At 37.3% G+C, this 20,513-nt stretch overlaps 1 protein-coding gene across 1 annotated transcript in view; it reads left to right on the top strand.

Moving 5' to 3' along the window:
* Window positions 1–20,513, top strand: part of LOC137274403 (OTU domain-containing protein 4-like) — a 111,012-nt gene that overhangs the window by 42,397 nt on the left and 48,102 nt on the right. The window contains exon 11 of the mRNA XM_067807575.1: window positions 15,604–15,707. Coding sequence (XP_067663676.1) covers window positions 15,604–15,707 — 104 coding nt within the window. The remainder of the gene's footprint in view (window positions 1–15,603; window positions 15,708–20,513) is intronic.

Below are 20,513 nucleotides of genomic sequence, written 5' to 3' on the forward strand. Positions count from 1 at the left end.
TTACCAGTGATTTTTCTGGAATATTTCCAAAAGCCAGTAGAACTAAACTCCCTGTTTTAGTGGTCTTGCAGTGTACTGTAATGTCACCTAAAGATTGGCCAGTTGGAACACAATTTCTGTTATTGATAAATCAACCCAAATGATACCAACATTAAGTTCCATGAATTCCCTTTACTGTTTTTGGTTTCTTGCTTATTACTATCATCAGCTATTAAAATTATGGTTCCATGTTTATGTATAAGTGAGAATTGTTTTATCATCATCCCCTGCTACAATGAAGTTGCAGGGATATAAAAACAAGATCCGTCCTTCCATCCGTGTGTCCTCAATACTTTGTCCGAAGCATATCCTAAACTATTTGTGATAACTTAACCAAACTTGGAACACATGTCATGCATGATCCATAGATATGCCTTTTACGGTTTCCATGGAAACATAACTAGAGCTGTGACTAGGACTGATGAGGATGTCATCTTGTCTGGAGCAGATCTTCCATACTATACATGTCAGCTTCATAAAACTTGGTACATATGTCGAGCATGATCCCTTGATGTACCTTTTTGGATTAAACTTCAATATTAATTTCATTTTTTGCAGTTTCCATGGCTTTCAGGATGTAATTTTGTCCAGAGCAGATCTCCCAATCTTTAGTTTTGTCAAACTTGGTACACATATTCGCCATATTCAACCTGATCCCGAGTTGTGCCTTTTGGTGCTTACACCAGTATGTGAGTTTTATTTTTTGTGGTTTTAATGACAAGAAGTTTGATTTTGAAATTGGGGTTTTGTGCTCTTTACTGGAGCAGAACTTTAAGACCGTTCACTATTTCTTCACCAAACTTGGCACTTAGATAGGTCTGGTGGTATTGTGGTGCCTTTTGGTAGGTTTGGACATCTGTATAAAGTATTTTTTTGTGTTTCCATGGCAACAAGTTTCACCTTGACTGAATTTTGTGGTAGTGATCTCTTCCGTAGTAAAACTGTACAATACTCTCCTGCCACACTGCCATATGCACTCTGAAACATTGACATACTGTAATAATAATCAATAGGCATATTCATAGAGAGTATTTTGCTGTTGCAGTTTATATTGATTACTTTGTCATCTTGTTATACTTTCATAAAATTTCGGCGACAGCACGAGAATGACGCAAGAAATTGGCTTGACACATTTGTCTGATGTGGGGGAACAAGATGCGTCAACCACTAGGCCAGTTAGTCTATTGTGTTATCCTTGCAAACACAAAACATCAGTCATTGTTGTGTGACCTTGTCAGCCTGGCCAATTGTTTTGTTCCTATTCATTCATCTACGGATCTAACCCCAAAAAGTCAATTACTTCATGAACTTTAACAACAAATATTGATCCTTTGTAAATTTAATTCATTGGAACTATGACTGCAAAAAGCTAATATGGATAAAAATTTCATTCACCATCATTTCTGTATATTGCTGTCATGCAACTATTTCACCATCAGTAAATGGGATGCCATCTTGAGTGCGATATTACAGCAGAGTTTGCCAAGGTTATTTGTTGTGTTGGCATGCAGATCGGCACACATGAATAATTATACACCAGTAATATGGTGACCACAGAGTTCAGGGCCTTGAAACGTCAGTGGAACATTTTGTATTGATCCTGCACATAAATATTTGCCTATTTCTGTACATGCTTTGAATTTGTATTCAATAATGTAACACGTTGACAACTTCATGCGACAATATTCGTAATTTAAGTTTCTGTAGTGTCATTTGCCTAAATCATAGCCATGTGTTGTAGGATAGAAAAGCCTGATATATGAACTTTTATAAAATTTTATGACATTGCAATAGTAATGTTTGCCCTTATTTTTATTAAAAATATATTCATGTAAAATAGAATAATGCTTAGGTGCAAAACTGAACTCATTCACTCACTTTAAAAAATGCCTGTAAGTGTATCATGGCAGATTGTGTACCTGAGTCAATCAGATTGGCATTTAAATTTTTTCTAATGTTTAAATGTAATTTCAAGTTGTTTTTGTCATGATAAATAGTTCTTTGCCATTTCTTCTTGCATGTACTGAAATACTTTAGTGTATTAATTGTGGAAGGGGTTTTATGATTGAGATAATTGTCTGGACGTACAACCTGTCACACTGCTCTTGAATATCATGCAGACTTGGTTGACATGTGTCATTGGTTCCCAGTTTGCAGATTGATGCTCTTGCTGTCAATCACTAGATTGTCTTTCCAGGCACGATTCCTTAGACCACCACATAGGTAAACTATTTGTGGAGTGTGACATGAAATTAAATTCACTCGCTCTTGAACATTAAGGCTAGTACAAGAGAAACACAATTGTTCATGAAACGTAAACATCTGATGAGGAACTGTTTATGCATAGCTGCATGATATAGTTGCCAAACTATTTCAGAATAGCACCAGATTGACTGGACATGTGATCTTGTAGGAATCTTCTATCAAGTTGGAATGATATTTGGTAAATATGTATGAAATAGTTGGACAGGGGAAGTTTTGGTTCACAGCATTTCCAATTTACGTTTACTCTAAAAACATCCTCCCTGAAAACACTTAGTCATTGACCTTTAGTTTCATGGGCTTGTAATCTCTTGTGATATCCCAATTTGTCCAAAAAGTTTGAATTAGATCTGCCTTGGCTGTTTTGAGAAACCATTTTGTCTTTTCTGTGATTTTTTGTCGGAGTAGGACATAATTTTCATGCTTATTTAGTTTCAGATGCTTTTGGTGGTAGTTTAAGTAATGATGCTGTTTTTAACAAAGGCGATGGGGTAGCCCAGTGGTTAAAGTGTTTGCTTGTCATGCTGAAGATCTGGGGGTCAATTCCGATTATGGCTACAGTATGTGAAGCCCACATCTGGTGTCTCCCCCATACTACATGACCCCCACCCCCAACCCCGCTGCCCGCTCTGATATTGTTGGAATATTGCTAAAACCTGTGTAGAACTATACTCTTGACAATGGTCTGTCGGTCTGAATATTGCGCGAATAAGATGTCACGTTACTTAAACCTGAAGCTACATGAATCATTTTCAGTAATTTGGGAAACTGTCTAATCTCAAATTTTTATCAGTAATTGGTTTTATTTAGATTGCTTTTACATGATAAGACTGCAGAAATAGCAACAGTTTCATCTCTTCAGAGTTTCAACTTCAGTGCATCTTCATATGCACAATATGTTAGCAGCTTGTTCAATCAGAGTATGAACTACTCGTCAGTGCTGTAACTTTGAATCCAGTGACGGTGCTAGCATTGAATACAGTACATCTGAATCACAAAAGAACAAAGTATCATTCTCCTACATTTTGTTTAATACAAAAGCACAAAACCCTAAGTTTTCATTGATCAGTTTTATGCACATGTTAACCATAAATATTTATATTCAATTTTGTTCCACACTGAATTAATGAAACACCTGGGTGTTTTGGTAAATATATCCTGTAACACACCATCAGTGCTGGTCTATAAACTGTACATTGGCCCTTCAGTGGTGGTCAATATACTGCATATCACACGAATGATGGACAAGCTGGCCAGTGTCCATAGCAGTAAATAATAATATATTGTACTGACACATTTGTCGTGTAATGTCCAAATGAAACTGTTCAGTTGGTTGCACAGATGTGTTTATTTAGAGATGGTGATAAGCAATGTATAGCTGATGATAGGATACAGTGAGGGATATGGCATATGATTAATAGCACAGCTAAAACCTGTTGAGGGGATGACAAGAGGTGTGTAAGGTATGGATTTTCTTCTTATAGCTTCTGTGTTTGAATACATGGATGTTCAAGCTTACATTAATTGAAAGGAATGCGGTAAATCATTATATCAAATCAAGCAAATACCACAGTCATTATTCTAGTTTGGCTTTTGTTATTACTGTGATAATTTGGTATTTTCTAATCAGAAGTATGATATTCAGAAATATTTGGTAGAAAGTAACCAGATGAAGTGCAAATGTTGGTCCTAATTATTTGTGTTTGGTGCAGAAAGCTGGGATGGGGTCTGTTGAGGAAAGAGGTGGGGTGGGGTGGGGTCTGTAGAGGAGAGAGGTGGGGTGGGTTCTGTAGTGGAGAGAGGTGGGATAGGGTGAGGACTGACTGGGTGTGGGTTACGGGTTTCCTGTATTTGTGCTGTGGTGTTGTAACAATTTTTATGATCTTTATTGAACTTCTCAGATTATCATGCTTCTGAGTGAATTTAGTGTTAAGCCGCATTCAGGTGGCAATCTGTAAATGATAATAATGGGTTGGACAAAATAGAGATCAACAGCATGAGCATCTGTCTATGTAACTGGGAACTGATGACGTGTGTCAACCAAGTTAGTGAGCCTGACCACTTGATCCCTTTAGTCGCCTCTTACAACAAGCATAGTTGCCTTTTTTGGCAGGCATGGGTTGCTGAAGACCTATTCTACCCCAGACTTTCATGGACCAATGCTCATTAGTTTAAGGGAGGGGGTGTTGGTGATTAAAGTGTCCACTCATCAAACAGAAGACCTGGGTTTGATTCCCCACATGGTTTCAATGTGTGAAGACCATTCTCGTGTCTACTGCCATGATATTGAAATATTGAATTAAGTCACTTGCTCTTTTTTGTAATATGTATCAATTACCTAGAATCATGTAGTTCCATTGTGCTATGATATTGTACCATGTACTTTTGCCAGATATACAGTTGAAGTTCCCTCGCAGAAATCTATGTTCTATGTTCTGTAACCGCTTCCTTCAGTATACATGCAGTGGTACTTCAGCTGCAGCATAAAGTAACACACACCTCCAAAAATTCTTCTACATTTTAATGGAACTTACAGGGATAGTCTTTTACATACCAAAATGAGTCTGTACTGAAACAGGAAGTTCAATACTACCATTACACTTTTTCGTGATGGACATGTGTGTCCGGTCCAGTGTTTCCTAATGTGTTCTGTGGCAGTGGTGTAGCCTAATTGTTAAAGCACCTGCTCATTACACTAAAGACCTGGTTTCAATTCCTCACATGGGTACAAAGTGGAAAGCCCATTTCTGGTTTTCCTGCCATAGTATTGGTGGAATATTGCTACAAGTGGTGTAAAACCATGCTCATTTCCCCATGTGTTCTTTAGGTTCATTCAAACTGTCAGCCAGTATTGTTGACATTAATATCTCCGAAGTTGTTTGTGAACTGACCAACAGATCACTCAAATCACTTAGATAACCATCAGTGATATATCAAGAAATGAACTCCATAGATCAGTGAATGTATAAATGTTGCTTATTGACATATTAAAGGTCACTTTAAAGGCCAGTTTGTCACTACTAAACTTTCTGAAGTCAAAATAGATATATTTTAGATAGAAGCGACAAAACCCTTTCCACATGTAGAAGAGTATGGTGTATTGTTGCAGCTGTCAATTTATTATTCATTTATCATAAATTAGTTACTTTAAATTTGTATAAAATTGTGTGCACGCACGCACGCACACACACACACTCATATAAAACCTGTGTATATTCTAAACAGTTGCTGTTATGGACTTTGTTACAATACAATAATTGTAAGAGGTGACTAACATGACAGGGTGGTTAGACTTCCCAATATCGTTGACTCTGTCATCTTAGTCCAGTTTTGTTGGCTGGTGCTGTTAATCAGTGGATTGTCTGACCTGATTACTTACAGACATCCGCCATATATCAAAACAGGACATGTATACATGGCAGTCAAGGGTTGACTTTGGGCAAGTGGGTAAAGCAGTAGCTCATTATGATAAAGTCACAGGTTTGATTCCACACATGTGACAATGTGTGAAAACAATTGTGTGCTTAAACTATATATTGCCACTCACTCAGCAGTTTGAGTTCATTTCTTTGAGCTGTTTTTGTTGGAAGCTGTCAAGGTGATAGATAAGAGAAACCATTAGTACATGATTGAACACATTGTATGTGTGATCGTAACACACCGTATCTTGTCCTTCATCTTGTTGTGTTTAACCCTTTGTTAATCTCTTCGATTTTCTATATGCAAGTTGCTCAGTTTTCTTTGTCATGCTGGTAGTTTTATCAGATTTCCTCAGATAAAGCATGTCCGATTTCATGTCATCTGTGATATCTATCATGTCGTGTCTTTGGGGTTATGATCGTGACTTTTCCTGACAATGTGGTAAGTGATCTGATCCTGATTGCATGGTGTGATAAGTAGGCGTATTTCATGCAATGGCCGGGGAGTTTCACTAGACTTATAAGACTTGTATACCACAGTAATATGGGCTATGTAGTAACCCACCTGCCTGTCTGTCCATAAATAACTAAATCCGTCTGAACATGATGTGATCAGGGCAGATCTTGAAAAACATATACTAGTTCTTGGCCAAATATAGATCATGGATAAGGCCAGATTCCATTATGATAGCAGGGCAGCTGGGTAACCCAGTGGTTCAAGTGTTCCACTCATCATGCCAAAGTCCCAGGTTTGATTCCCACATGGGGGTAATATGTCATGTCCATTTCTGGTGTCTCCTCCAGTAGTGTTGGGAATTGGTTGAAACCTTACAATTGATGATTCCTTCATTACCAACGAACAATCATAAAAAAGGTTGATAAGCATCAGTTTTCAGATTTTCCTATCTAGGTTGTCAGTTATGAATAACATCATGCAAACTTGCGACTTTGAAGTAATGACTAATACACCATGAACATATATTTAATGGAGTTTTCAAGTAATATACAGTCATGGTTTTTCTGTTAGTGAAGTGAGTTTTCTAAGAAATAAACATGTTTTCAGGCCCTGGCAACTTTGAAGATATGTTCAATCATCAAGTGTGTCACACACTGAACAGAACTTCGTTTATGTGAAGATATGATGCATTGCTTGGTCATGTGGTCACTGTGGCCGATTTTGGATTGTTTCAGTTAATCTGAGCACCACTATCCTGCAGTGATATATATTGCTGGAATATTGTGTCAAACCCTACTCAGCTGCTCACCATGTACATATATAGCTTGGTGTTTTCAGTTTCAGTATTTAAAATGTTAACTTTGACTTGAAAGTTTGGTCGTGCTTGTTTCCATATCTTACCTTGAAAACAGTGTATGTATGTAATGTTTTCACCAGATGTTAAGCATAGATTGTCTTGTTTTGAACTAATATTTTATGTAAAACATTGGCAACAAGTGGGAAGTTTGACGGAGTTCGACGGCATTGTTCCAGAATCTTACTGTGTCTGTTTTCTGGTGACAACAAGGGTGCACGTGGTGGTGTAGCCTAATGGTTCACAAATCATGCCGAATATTCAGGTTTGATTCCCCACATGGATACAGTGTGTGAAGCCCTTTGTTGGTGTTCCCCAACGTGACACTGTTGGAATATTGCTAAAATTGGTGTAAAACTCACTTTCTATGCTAGACAATTCTGGCTTTCCCCCAAAGTTTGAGATTCCCCTCTCCTCTCCTCCCCTCTCCCATGACAGATCTAGTATCCCCAGTTTATTCAGTTTTTAAGTGGCCCTAATACTGCCCATTCTGACCCTTATGCTCTCAAGTGTATCGCACCTTTAAACATCGCCTCCAAAATTCAATTTCACAAACTCAATTGAAAACGGATCAGGCATATAGTATTTCTTTAAGTCAGGTGAATTTATGAAATTGTAAGCATGCACTCAGGCACATCAAGATAACACTATCTAGAGAACTAATAAAAGTGAAGGGAGGTGCAGGTTTGTCCTCAATCGATGAGTACAATGTACATGACTAGATGCTGGGATGTGTTACTGTGAATGACAGATTCAAACTGTCAATGAAAGTGGAACAGTTGTCAGAGAAGTGGTGAGATTTTAAGAATATGATTCTGAACCTTTTGCTGTTAGTGATTTTGGTTCATGCATATTGACAGGAACACAAGTTTTCCTTTGTTCTTTCCCAAGTATCTTTGTTATATCTTACTCTAAGAACTGCTGCTGAGTGTGTTCCCTTATTTCTTCTCTTCAGCATACACTTCTTGCAGCCTAGTGGTTAAAGCATTTGCTTGTCACGCCAAAGACCTGGGTTTTATTCTCCACATGGGTACAATGCGTGAAGCCCATTTCTAGTGTTTCCTGGTGTGATATTGCTGGAATATTGCTAAAAGCTGCTTAAAACCACATTCACTCATCACAGGAGCACTAATTCTTAGGTGATATTTCTGTTTAGACGCTTGTATGTATACTAGAACCTCTTGTCAAGAGTCCTCTTCATACTTGGATGTATTTCACCTGCTATCTGTAATGTCAGGCGTATTCTGACAGTCTTTTATTCCCATTCATCATGCATCAGACCTGAAAAAGTTAAGCTGCCTTCAGCAATAAGTTTGAATGATGAACATGATTCTTCAACAATTTATTAACCGTCCAGATTTGAGCTCAGTGTTTTTAATATTTCCATATTGACTGGATCACATTGTATGCTGTTGTGTACTTGCTTCTGAAGCATTTGTATTTGTTCTTAAGCATTTAACTTGTGCATGTTGTCAAGTGTTTGTCCTGTTTCTGGATTCCTGCCTTGATGACTGAGGGTTATCTTGTAATATCTTGTCCTGTGCTAAAACACGACTCGAGTGAGATATAACAGCAGTGCTCCAGGTATCGGCGTATATACGGATAAACAATATGCATGATATGGTAAGAAATACTTCAGAAACAGATGTGCACAGCAATGGTGTATGGTCTTAAAATCATTTACAGACGTATTGAACTGAAAAAGTATGGTTTTTATCCCGCCAGGAGGTAATGCGGGGGGATATAGTCGCCGGTCCATAATCATTTTGTTTCCGGAGCACAACTTGAAAACCATTTCATATCTTTCAAAAGGCCTTGGCAGATATGAGACAGATCTTGAAATGGTGACTTTTTCTGATTACAGATTTATGGCATTTATATTTTTCATGAATTCCATGGAAACATTCAAACTTTGTCTAAAAACACAATAAGTAACTGTCAGATGATTTGTCCTTTCACACATGTGATGGCCGGGGGGGATATGTCATCTTCTGATGACTCTTGTATTGTTTATTGATTTGTTTATGCAAGAATAGCAATGTTTTGGAGCATATACGAAATGAAACACACGATCACTCCATTAAACTCCTTTCTGTACTCCAAGTGTCCCGGGGTAGAATAGGCCTTCAGCAACCCATGCTTGCCATGAAATAGACTGTGCTTGTCGTAAGAGGCGACTAACGGGATTGGGTGGTCAGGCTTGCTGACTTGGTTGACAGATGTCATCGGTTACCAATTGCGCAGATTGATGCTCATGTTGTTGATCACTGGATTGTCAGGTCCAGACTCGATTATTTACAGACCGCCGCCATATAGCTGTAATATTGCTGAGTGCGGCGTAAAACTAAACTCACTCACTCACTCACTTACTCCTGATTTTAAAAAATTATCTGGAGCCCTGTAAGAGGTTTATACTGTGTCAAATGCTTGCATGTTGAGATAGCATTGTGTCACACAAGCTGAAGTCCTAAGTAGGTATTTCTGATGGAATGTCTCCACTTTGGGAGCTGTCATCTTATGTGAAGAAACCAAGAATTGACATATCTATAGCCATTGTCAAAAATATTTCTTGTTTTTTATGTCATATCTTCATTTTTAGCTTTTGATTTATGGATTGTGGGTGGTAGTTTTGTTGCGTCAGTGTCACCTTGTGACTCCTTTTACCTTGTTTACTTCTCTATGCTATTTAAAGTGAAGTCTGTCTACCCGTCCAGTGTAAAACGGCTGGACTGAATTTTCCAAGAATTTCTTGATAATTGTTACCAGTTGCAAGGCAAATGTATATGTTGAAACTGGTAAGCAAAATTGCAATTTTATGTTATTCTATATTTCTTATTTTATGAAATGCAGACTTAATTTTTCACTCCATCTTTGTTGTTTTCTGGTCACTGTGTGCTAAACACTGGCGTTCTGTCCATACCTGCAACAAACCCAACTCCCTCACTTTGTATATACTTGGTCTCAAAAGTCTAGACTTGCTAGCGTAAATATAACCACTTACTTCAGGCAACTAAATTTCATTGCTCGTCTACTGTTTACACATGAGCTGATGTATTGTAGAAGAAATTCGTAATGTTGAAAGGATTCTATTGAGTTCAGTGAATGTTAAAAATTGGCGAATTCTTAAAACCTTTTCACCGTAATGCAGCTGTTCACATGCATGATATTTGCACATGCTTTTTAGCAACTTAATGCATGATCCTCATTCAGTTCAACTGCACAAGGTTTGCAGTTGGTTTCTCCAAGTTAGTGGAGATACTCATCTTGCATGTAACCACATATGTGTGTACAACATGGTGAATGTTTTAGTAAGTCTGATCTTTAGAAAGGAAGGATATTTTATTCAATAGAAGACTTCTGCAATGTATAGGAGTTGGCAAGTTGGTTTCTTTGTAGTATTCCTCTGTTGTCAAGCATGCCTGTTGTTGACCTTTAAGCTGTCATTGAATAGTGTGAACAGTGTTTGGCTTACAACTGGTCATTATCGCAGAATTGGAATGCTTGACTGACTGCTGTTCTGAAAAGATGGAGCAAAACTTATTCTGGTCAGTTCGATTCATTTTTTCACGGTTTGCTGATTGTAATGAGTTCAAGCAGCAAACAAAACTATCTGACTGAATGATATGTTTCCGAATATCCTTTCCAAATGAGATCCTGGTTAGACTTGATCTTCAGCAAACCATGCTTGTTGTAAGAGATGACTAACTGGATTGGGTGGTCAGGCTTGTCATATCTCAGTTGCATAGATCAATGCTCATGCTGTTGATCACTGGATTGTCTGGTTCAGGCTTGATTACGTACAGACCGTCACGCTGTAGCAACAATATTTAACTTAACTCAAATGTCTTTTTGAATGTGTGATTAGTACCTGAGGTAGAATATTTTCTTAAACTAAAACAGTCTCTGATCATGACACGAACTAAGGTCCTGGTTCTCTTTGCCTCAGCTTGTATTTTATCGTTAGTACTTTTATTATTATTTCTGTAATATTGCTATAAATGACATAAAACCATACATTACTATGTCAGTCTTTTGATGCCCGACTGGCTCCTGCTGTCTGTTTGTACCTACTTTTCAGGGTCATGGCAACACTTAAAAGATTTCAGCATGTTAACAAGCATGTTAAGCTATCGAGCTTTCTCCATTAAAGGCACAGGGCCCAGTCAGTTTGGGTGACCTTAACTTACTATTCAAGAAATTCTTGAAGATTTCAGCATGTTTTTTTTTTTCTGATTTACATTTTATTTCTGAATCCGTTACAATAAGAGACTGCTCAGTCAGTGGATACACAGTAGTGTAAAGGTATACTGGAATAATTGTTCACTAAAAACAATCCATTCACTTACCATTCACACAGACACAGGTAATTAATTATTAAACATATTAATTATGAATATAGTTAATTCAGTCATCTGTAAATAAGCTATGATATAAAAGGCATTCAGAATAAGATTCAGCTTTACTGCTTTTGTTTACGAAGATACATTTTTCAAGAGAATTACTCAATTTCAACTCACTTGTGACGTGAGCAAAATGGTTAAGCAGAATTGAGCTTGCATTTGTACAAAATGCTTTCCCAACTGGGACTTGTTTGTATCCCAGTTGTGTGTAGATCAGTGCTAATGATGTCAATCACTGGATTGTGTAGTTGAATATTAGCAGATTAAACTCATTTGTCTGAAAATTGCTGATAAAACGAAAAGGTAAACATCAATCAGAATTACCTGTGCTCTGTACTTTCAGAATATATATCTGTCCGTTGTTGATTAAAAATATATAGAATTATGATGCTAAAGATTAAAATGAATCCATCACAGCCACATTTCACAAGTGTTTAATTAGATTTTCTCCCCGCCAAATATAACTAATTATGGTGAGTAACAATATGTCCTATTTGCTGGTCACCTTGTCATTGCATTTAAATACTGATGCCATTTTCCAAAGCATACCTTTTATGAAAACAAAAAACTGCTTAAGATCTAATAACAGTTGAAGTTTTGTTTCTGTTGACAGTATTTGGTTTGCTTGCCTTGCATTTTTCCTTCTGACATTTGTGTTAGGAAGATATATCAGCATTTTCCTATTAAAAAAACATAACATGTCGAGTCATCAGTCATTCAGACGTTCTTTGAAACCATGAGATAATGCATTATTTCCACATTTGATTTAATTATCTGAAGCCAGGGGACATCACATTCTACCTGTCGGTGTAACAGTTTGTGGACAGGTTAAGTGAATAGTAGTTGTACAGAAATAGCGTGGTGTGAATTAAGGTTAGTTTGAAATGATAACTTTCTGTTTTCCACCACCCTAACAATAGATACAAGACTCTGGGGATGTTGGGGCTCATTGTGTAAGAGAGACTGTTTACCCTATTCACTTTTGGTGAAATTGGGTTATGTACCATTCCAAAAAGGTAGGGATGTTGGATTAACAAGATTGATAAAATACAAATGACGATTCCAAGCAGGAAACAGATGAAGAGAAATTCAGGGAAAATGTGAGAATTTATTAATTCCTTTGGAAATGTTTCATCTGTACAAGCATATATAACATTTTTATGCCCCCAGCCATATATGGCTACCCTCCATGTCCATACATCTGTATGAGCATATATAACATTTTTATGCCCCCAGCCATATATGGCTACCCTCCATGTCCATACATCTGTATGAGCATATATAACATTTTTATGCCGCCAGCCATATATGGCTACCTTCCATGTCCATACATCTGTATGAGCATATATAACATTTTTATGCCCCCAGCCATACATGGCTAACCGCCATGTCCATACATCTGTATGAGCATATATAACATATTTATGCCGCCAGCCATGTATGGCTACCCTCCATGTCCATACATCTGTATGAGCATATATAACATTTTTATGCCGCCAGCCATGTATGGCTACCCTCCATGTCCATACATCTGTGTGAGCATATATAACATTTTTATTCCCCCAGCCATATATGGCTAACCTCCATGTCCATACATCTGTATGAGCATATATAACATTTTTATTCCCCAGCCATACATGGCTACCCTCCATGTCCATACATCTGTATGAGCATATATAACATTTTTATTCCCCCAGCCATGTATGGCTACCCTCCATGTCCATACATCTGTATGAAACGGGGAATGTACTCTGTCCACTTCTTTGTGTAATTCAATGAACTTGTACATGTGCTTTCTTTGGACTCTAATCATGTGTATCTCATAGTTTGTTTTTGTATTTCATTGTTTCTTTTTCTAAGTTTAGAGACATTTGAACTTCGGTACATTTTGCTGAATTTCTCTAGGATGATAGTGTAATAGGGGCAGGATGTACGTTGCCCACTTCTCAAAAACTTTGTGGAATTCATTTAGATTATGCATGTGCTTTATAGGGAATCTAAAGGGGGAGTCTTAATGCCATTTGAGCTTGCACGAATTTTGTGGAATTTCTCTGAATATAGTCTTCTAGGCGATGAAGTCTATGCACTTCTCCACAAAATCTGCCCAACAGAATTGATTGAGCTTCTATGTGTGTTTCATTGAGACTCTAAAGGTGTGCATCTCATACCTTGTTTATCCAATTTCTTAATTTTGTTACTTTGACAGACGTTTGAACTTAGATGTATTTGGCTCTATTCATGCTGTTTGTCCTATACAAAAGGGAGTTACTTCTCAAAAACTACGACACAAAACTCATTTAGCTTACTTATGTCCTTTATAGAGACTTTTATGAGTATGCATCTCATATTTTGTTTTTGCATTTTATTGTTTTTTGTATGACTAGAGATGTTTGAACTTAGATAAATTTTGTGGAATTTCTCTCTAATGATAGTGAAGAAGGAGAATAAGTCTATTCACTTCTCATAGATATTTATTGAACTTGTTTAAAAGAAATTAATCACCACTGCACACTCAATGTAGGGGACGTGTCCACCAGCAGCAGGGGCATCCAAATCCCTGGACACAGTTTTGTCTTGTCTCATGTGCATTTGCATTGGCTAGTGGTATGCTTGCCCAATGAAGTATTACTACTTCTACCCCCACTTTTCTTTTAATGCTACAGAAATAAATTGAGGGATATGTGTCTTGTCAGCACACATTTTGTGTCCAGACTTAATAAATGGTAAAGGTTGTCAATTTAGCTATATTTGATATGCTTGCTATTAGATATGGTTATTTGATATGTTAAGTAGAGATTCTGATACTTTTGTCGGGTTGAGTCCCATCCAGGATTCAAACCCACACCCTCAGAGTCGGCCACCTAATCGCCAGCACACAGTCAGTCACCTACCTAACCACCTCTGCCAATGCTGCTTCTATTGAATATGTTAGGCAGCTGACTGTGTGCTATCGTTTTGGTACCTTACTTGTGGAAGTACTGGAATTTGTACTTTACTGAGAAAGTGTGATCTTAAATTTAAATATGTATGTATTAGTGATGTAAAAAACTTTGTTGGGTTTATTTTGTAGATTTTTAATAAATCACTTTAGCTTCAAGAAAGTGGATAAAAGTTTTGCAATGAACATCAAACCAAACTTTCAGAATATTAAAATAGTGATAAGTAATATAAGCTAAACCTGAAACTCTAATCATGTGATATGGGAATTTATATCACAAACTGCAACTTATATATCATGTGTCTATACAATAAAGCTGAGGAGGAGGTGCTCAGTCATTCAGTCATTGATAGGCAATACACAGGTGTACATACCACAGCATATTTAATGGCCTTTCTTTTCAAAGGGGACTGGGTGGGGTTCACATGTTGATATGGAGCAAGATGTAGCAGGAATTGCTTGCTAATATGCTTAATAATCACAAGTGAACTTGTTAAAAGGTGTTTCTATTCTGGAAATATGAAAATAATCTATTCAGTGCAAGTTAGAATGCCTGATATTTCGATTTATTTTTGTGACTGTAGATTTGGCATTCAATATTATTTTCATATAACTTTCGAAAATAATAGGTGATATATTACTTTCTTATGGAAGTTGGTCAAAATTGAATTTAGAGACAACACCAACACTTTGGTTTGAATCAGTAGTAGAATCGTTTACTGGTTGCGTTAATAAAGCTGGAATGTTGTTGATAAAGGCATCATTCACAAAAGACTTGAGATGACGTCAGTGATCGTAGCTGGCGTAAAATCAAATACTGTCTGGCTGCTGCCCGATCTTGTCACTTGTTGAACTGGCTGCCGAGTGGACACATTTGGTCAGGGTCTAGACTCAAATGTTGAGTGGCAGATTTATTCATTAATTGAGTTTCAAGTGGATAGATAAACGTTCTTGTGTTAACGTCGCTGGAACACTACCAGTACTCATATGACACACATAGGCCACTTCAGATGTAAATAGAATGTGTATCTTGACACCAAACCACTTCTGTCAGATTATTAATACAAGCAATGACTGTCTGTTTAGGAGTAGCCACATTTGATATGCTAAAATTAATACTGGATATGGAGGGTAATATCACTGATGTAAAAACTGCCCTGAAAAGGTGTCAAGTGTATAACACTATGTATAACGCTATGTTGTACTATGTTGTACTATGTTGTACTATGTTGCAGGTACTGCTGCCTAGTCACACAGACAGGTTGTATAATGCCCATATACAACACTTGTCAGAGAACCAAGGGCCAGTGGAAGTCTTCATAGAGGAACTTGGAGAAAAGTAAGTTGACTGGAAAATAGTAGCAAAGCTACTGACATTTTTGGAAATGTAACCTGAAGCTGGGTGGTGGAAAGAGTAATTGAATGTACACTAGGGGGAGAAAAAAGGCAGTTGAGCTTTGATGCCCAGAATCTATGGAGTGGGAGGTTCAGTTGTCATTTTGTGGCCAGGATGCTAATTTGGTGGTTAAGCTGAAGGCTAGTAAATTCATTGGGAAGGCCAGTTGTCATTTTGTGGCCAGGATGCTAATTTGGTGGTTAAGCTGAAGGCTAGTAAATTCATTGGGAGGTCCAGTTGTCATTTTGTGGCCAGGATGCTAATTTGGTGGTTAAGCTGAAGGCTAGTAAATTCATTGGGAGGTCCAGTTGTCATTTTGTGGCCAGTATGCTAATATGGTGGTTAAGCTGAAGGCTAGTAAATTCATTGGGAGGTCCAGTTGTCATCGACAGCCTTTGGTGACCACTGTGTTGATTGAATGGTCATGCCATTAAATGACCAGAACGTTGATTGTGTGGTCATATCTGATTACTACACAATCTTTTTCTGTTAGGGAGTACCTTAGATCTGGGTTAGAATTGGCCTTCAGTAACCCATGCTTGGTGTAAGTGGCCACTAACAGGATCAGGTGGTCTGGCTCTCTGACTTGCTTGACACATGTCATCACATCCAGATTGGTTGATGCACTGGATTGTCTGGTCTAGACTCAATTATATTCCTCTGCCATATAGCTGGAGTGCTGTTTAGTGCAGTGTAAACTCAATCATTTTGGGGCTTCATTTAATAAGAGACATTATTGTGCAAAATACTTTGCTAATTAATAGCTTAATATATTAGAGTGAAAAAGATGGTTTATTTACGAGCATATTTTGGGTTTCTACACTGAAAGTTAATATATTTTTGTCGTTTCTGCCAAGGTAGGGCAAATAAACAGAAAGGGAAATTCATTTCCAGTTTCGTTTCAATTACAAAGAGAGTGTGATCTTTCATTTAGAGACGTTTTATTCCACCATGATGTATCAATTGGTAGGTAATGGTTTAAGGTTTTTAAATATTTTAATTCAGAATTCTTAAAAATATCATGAATACCACCTCTTGAAAAATTAACATCTGCCCAAGCGTAAAGATTAATTTCTTTCCAAAAGGGCTTTTGTCAGGGCATGTATTCTCAAGTTATAAGAATTTATATGCCAACCTGGTTGTGATGATTTTAAAATGTTAGTGACCATTTCATTTTAAGAGATAAGTCATCAAAAAAGTGAATTAGTATTTTCAACATTGAACAATTTTTAAACTTCATCACAAAAGATGTTTATAATGAGATTACCATGAAATCAAAGCATGCGTCAGTGAGAAGATTCAAATATCACACCAAGGTTCCTCCAAATTTCTCATGCATTAATGTGTGCACAAAACCGTTGGTTCGCCAGGATAATACTGTAATATTGCTAGAAGCGATGTAAATAAACTTACTCGCTCATTCACTCCATAGTGACTGTAATCACCATTCTCATCTTGGTGGTTTACACCAAAGTGGTTAAGGGACTTCTGGCATCCCTAGGGGAGATATTGCTGGAATATAGTTAAAATACCACAAAGCTAAAATTTCTTTTTTTTTCAACCGTGACAATCTGGGGCAGAGTTGGTCTTCTGCAACCTATGCCTCATGCAGACTGCAACTATGTTTGTCAGAAGAGGTGACTAATGGGATCAGGTGGTCAGGCTGTCCGTCTTAGTTGAGATGTCATAGCTTCCTAACTGTGTAGGTTGATGTTCATGTTGTTGATCATTGGATTGTCAGGTCCAGAGTCGATTATTTACAGACTGCTGCCATGTAGGTGGAATATTGTAGAGTGGGGCATAAAACGAAACTCACACTTTTCCTTTCTTTTTCACTCACTCTTGTATACCCAGTGAGATAGAGTCCCCAGTGTCTTTTTGTGGTTACTTCACAGAGTACACCATAAGTTTCCATTGATGGTGCTCCACGTGTATAGGTTTATTATCTCTTTAAGACCATCACAGAGTAAACATTTTGAGTTCCTGTGAAAACAAGATGTACCACATAATTAATATGATTAAAACGTATGTAGCCATGGAAGTGGTTTGGATTTCACACAATTTCACATCCTCCATGGTACTTCACAATGCTTTATCACTGCTGTCAGTTGGCAGGGGTCTGATAGAAACCTGATTGAACGAAAACTAACAGAATGTCATTTGTTAGTAAATTTTACATTAGGAAAGGCAAATAGTGTTATGAATGGCAGGTGGGGCCAATTTCAAGTGTGTTCATTTTGAAGTGTATGAATCCACATATGTACTCTTTACTCTGTAATAAATCCTTCAATGATTTCCCTTGTACGGTGGGTCTGAGAGGAAGGGTTCTGTATATGTTAAAACAGTCCCGCTTTGGTCTTGGGTGAAGTGAAGGTTTGATAATTTTGTATTGCTGTAGTCTGTTTGCAGTGAAAACATACCGATGAATTTTGTTAAAACAAAAACGTATAAAAAATAAAGTGGAATTAATTGATATTGGAGGAATATTGCTTAAAGCAATGTAAAACTAAACTCTTGCTTGATACTTGAAACTCGTATATCATCAGTGCAAGCATGACACATTACTATCAGTCACTGTGTCCGCATTTGTATATCACCCAGTCAGACTAGCATTAAAGTGCTAGTTACAGTGTACAGTGATGGGTAATACACCTCGTCTTTCATGCTTGAATCTATTTAATATGCTTTGCTGTTGTAATATGTGCATTTGAGCTCATACAGTTGACTGATTGCCCTATTGGATTGTTAGGAACCTGATTGCCAATAGATGGATATAAAGTTGTTTCATTGGCTTGTTATCACTGATTGTTTTATTTACAAAACATTGTATTTTAGAACATTTCATACTTGCCTGATTCTTACTGGTTTTATGATAGTATGTTCAGCACCATGTTCGTTCAGTACTAGGAGGCTGTCAGTGGTTGCACAGTTGTCATTGGCAGTCTGCCACAAAGTACGTCTTTGTGAGAGGACATACATGGGTGTGGTGGGGATGAGATGGGAGGACCTTTGACCCATATATCTAGCTACCATGGCTGATATTATATCAAGAATAGACGAATGGATTTACTGGAGGGAGTTTAGCAGGTTGAAAGACGGGGGAAATTGACAGGAAGGAAAAGTGAGTGTTTTCAATTGTCTCACGTCTCCTGACATTTCATGCATTTTGATGAATGCCTTGTCAGTTTTATGATTTTTGTTTCAGCTCATGCATTTTATTTTTTGTGCATGGAATGTTTCATTAAATATTTTTTTTATAGTCTTGTGTCAAAACATTTCATGTGATAACTGCTTTTCACTTATTTCACAACAACAGATATTAATTCTATGCCAAGCATGCAGAGTGTTTAATGAGTATTTATATATTTATTGTACACTTTCTACACTTTAAAATCTGTTGCAAGTTTTATGGTTATTCATGGGTGTATATTCAAGCTCTTCAAGCGTGGAGATACAAAAGAGCACCTTGTTTAAGCAGGTATTGATCAGCTGTGTCCATGTGTTCAAGGTAAAATCCCATGTGAAATACGATGACAGTGTGGAGGTTCTTTTTCATCTGAACGTGTGAAAATGCAAATGACATCAAGTTTTTTTCTTCCCTTATTTGAATGTTTGCTGTCATTTGTTGTCAAATACAAGTGTACTTACAGGTAGCAGGGAGTTGGAAGGCACTGTTTGCTCTTTGTAAATGTTACTTTGTTATGATGGATCATTGGTGTAGTATGTCATTATTAAATTGCTGCTTGAGGAGGTTGTTCCAGGTGGAAATAGGAAACACCTGTACAAAAACGTCTTTGTAGTCTTTTATTGACCTCCAGTTGTTGTCACGTTGTCGACATGGGCTTTGTTTAACTTCTGGGTAGAAAAGGATAATAGCTGACCTCTTGATAAATAAATAAGTAAATAAATTGATAAATAAGTAAATCAATCAATATATGAGATCAAATCAAATTAGATTAAATTAGAATAAACTGAATTAAATTAAACTAAATTAAATAAATGTATTCCCACCCTTACATATGTGTAATGTTGCTCAAAAGGTTACAGAATGATATATTCAAGGCTTTATGGAAAGAGGATTTTGCTGACAGTACACATTGTCTAAATGTAGATATTGTTCTGTTTTCCTAGAACTCATCTGTAGTGTAGATATGAGTGAAAGATACTTTAAAAACTACATCAGTCAATATTGCAACAGTTGTGGACGTGGCAAAGTCAAGGTAAATATGTATTATGTTTGCGGTTTGTTGTCCTTTTTACAGACTTCCACCATTTGGCTAGACTGCTAAGTGCGGCATTAAACAGCAATCAAAACCTATCCACCCACTTAAACACTAGTTAATTATTGACTAGTAGTAAGAATATCACAGGAGTATGTAGCCAGTGTCTGAAATAGCGTCTGCCTGGCGGCCCGCTGCTTGCTAGTTAGTTACATGGCGGGCTTACAACTTTGTCAATATTTTTAGACCAAAATTGATAGGTATAATAATCTGAACCTTTTGTTGTGCTTTTGCTATTTACAGATTTTGTGCATTTGTATTTTGTTTTGTTTTTCCATGAAACGAGACCCGTGAAGGTCCTGGGGTAGAATAGGCCTTCAGCAACCCATGCTTGCCATAAAAGGCGAGTATGCTTGTCGTAAGAGGCGACTAACAGGATCGGGTGGTCAGGCTCGCTGACTTGGTTGGCACATGTCATCTGTTCCCAATTGCGCAGATAGATGCTCATGTTATGGATCACTGGATTGTC

Source organism: Haliotis asinina, chromosome 2 (assembly GCF_037392515.1).
Source record: "Haliotis asinina isolate JCU_RB_2024 chromosome 2, JCU_Hal_asi_v2, whole genome shotgun sequence".
In the NCBI taxonomy this organism is placed as follows: Eukaryota; Metazoa; Mollusca; class Gastropoda; order Lepetellida; family Haliotidae; genus Haliotis; species Haliotis asinina.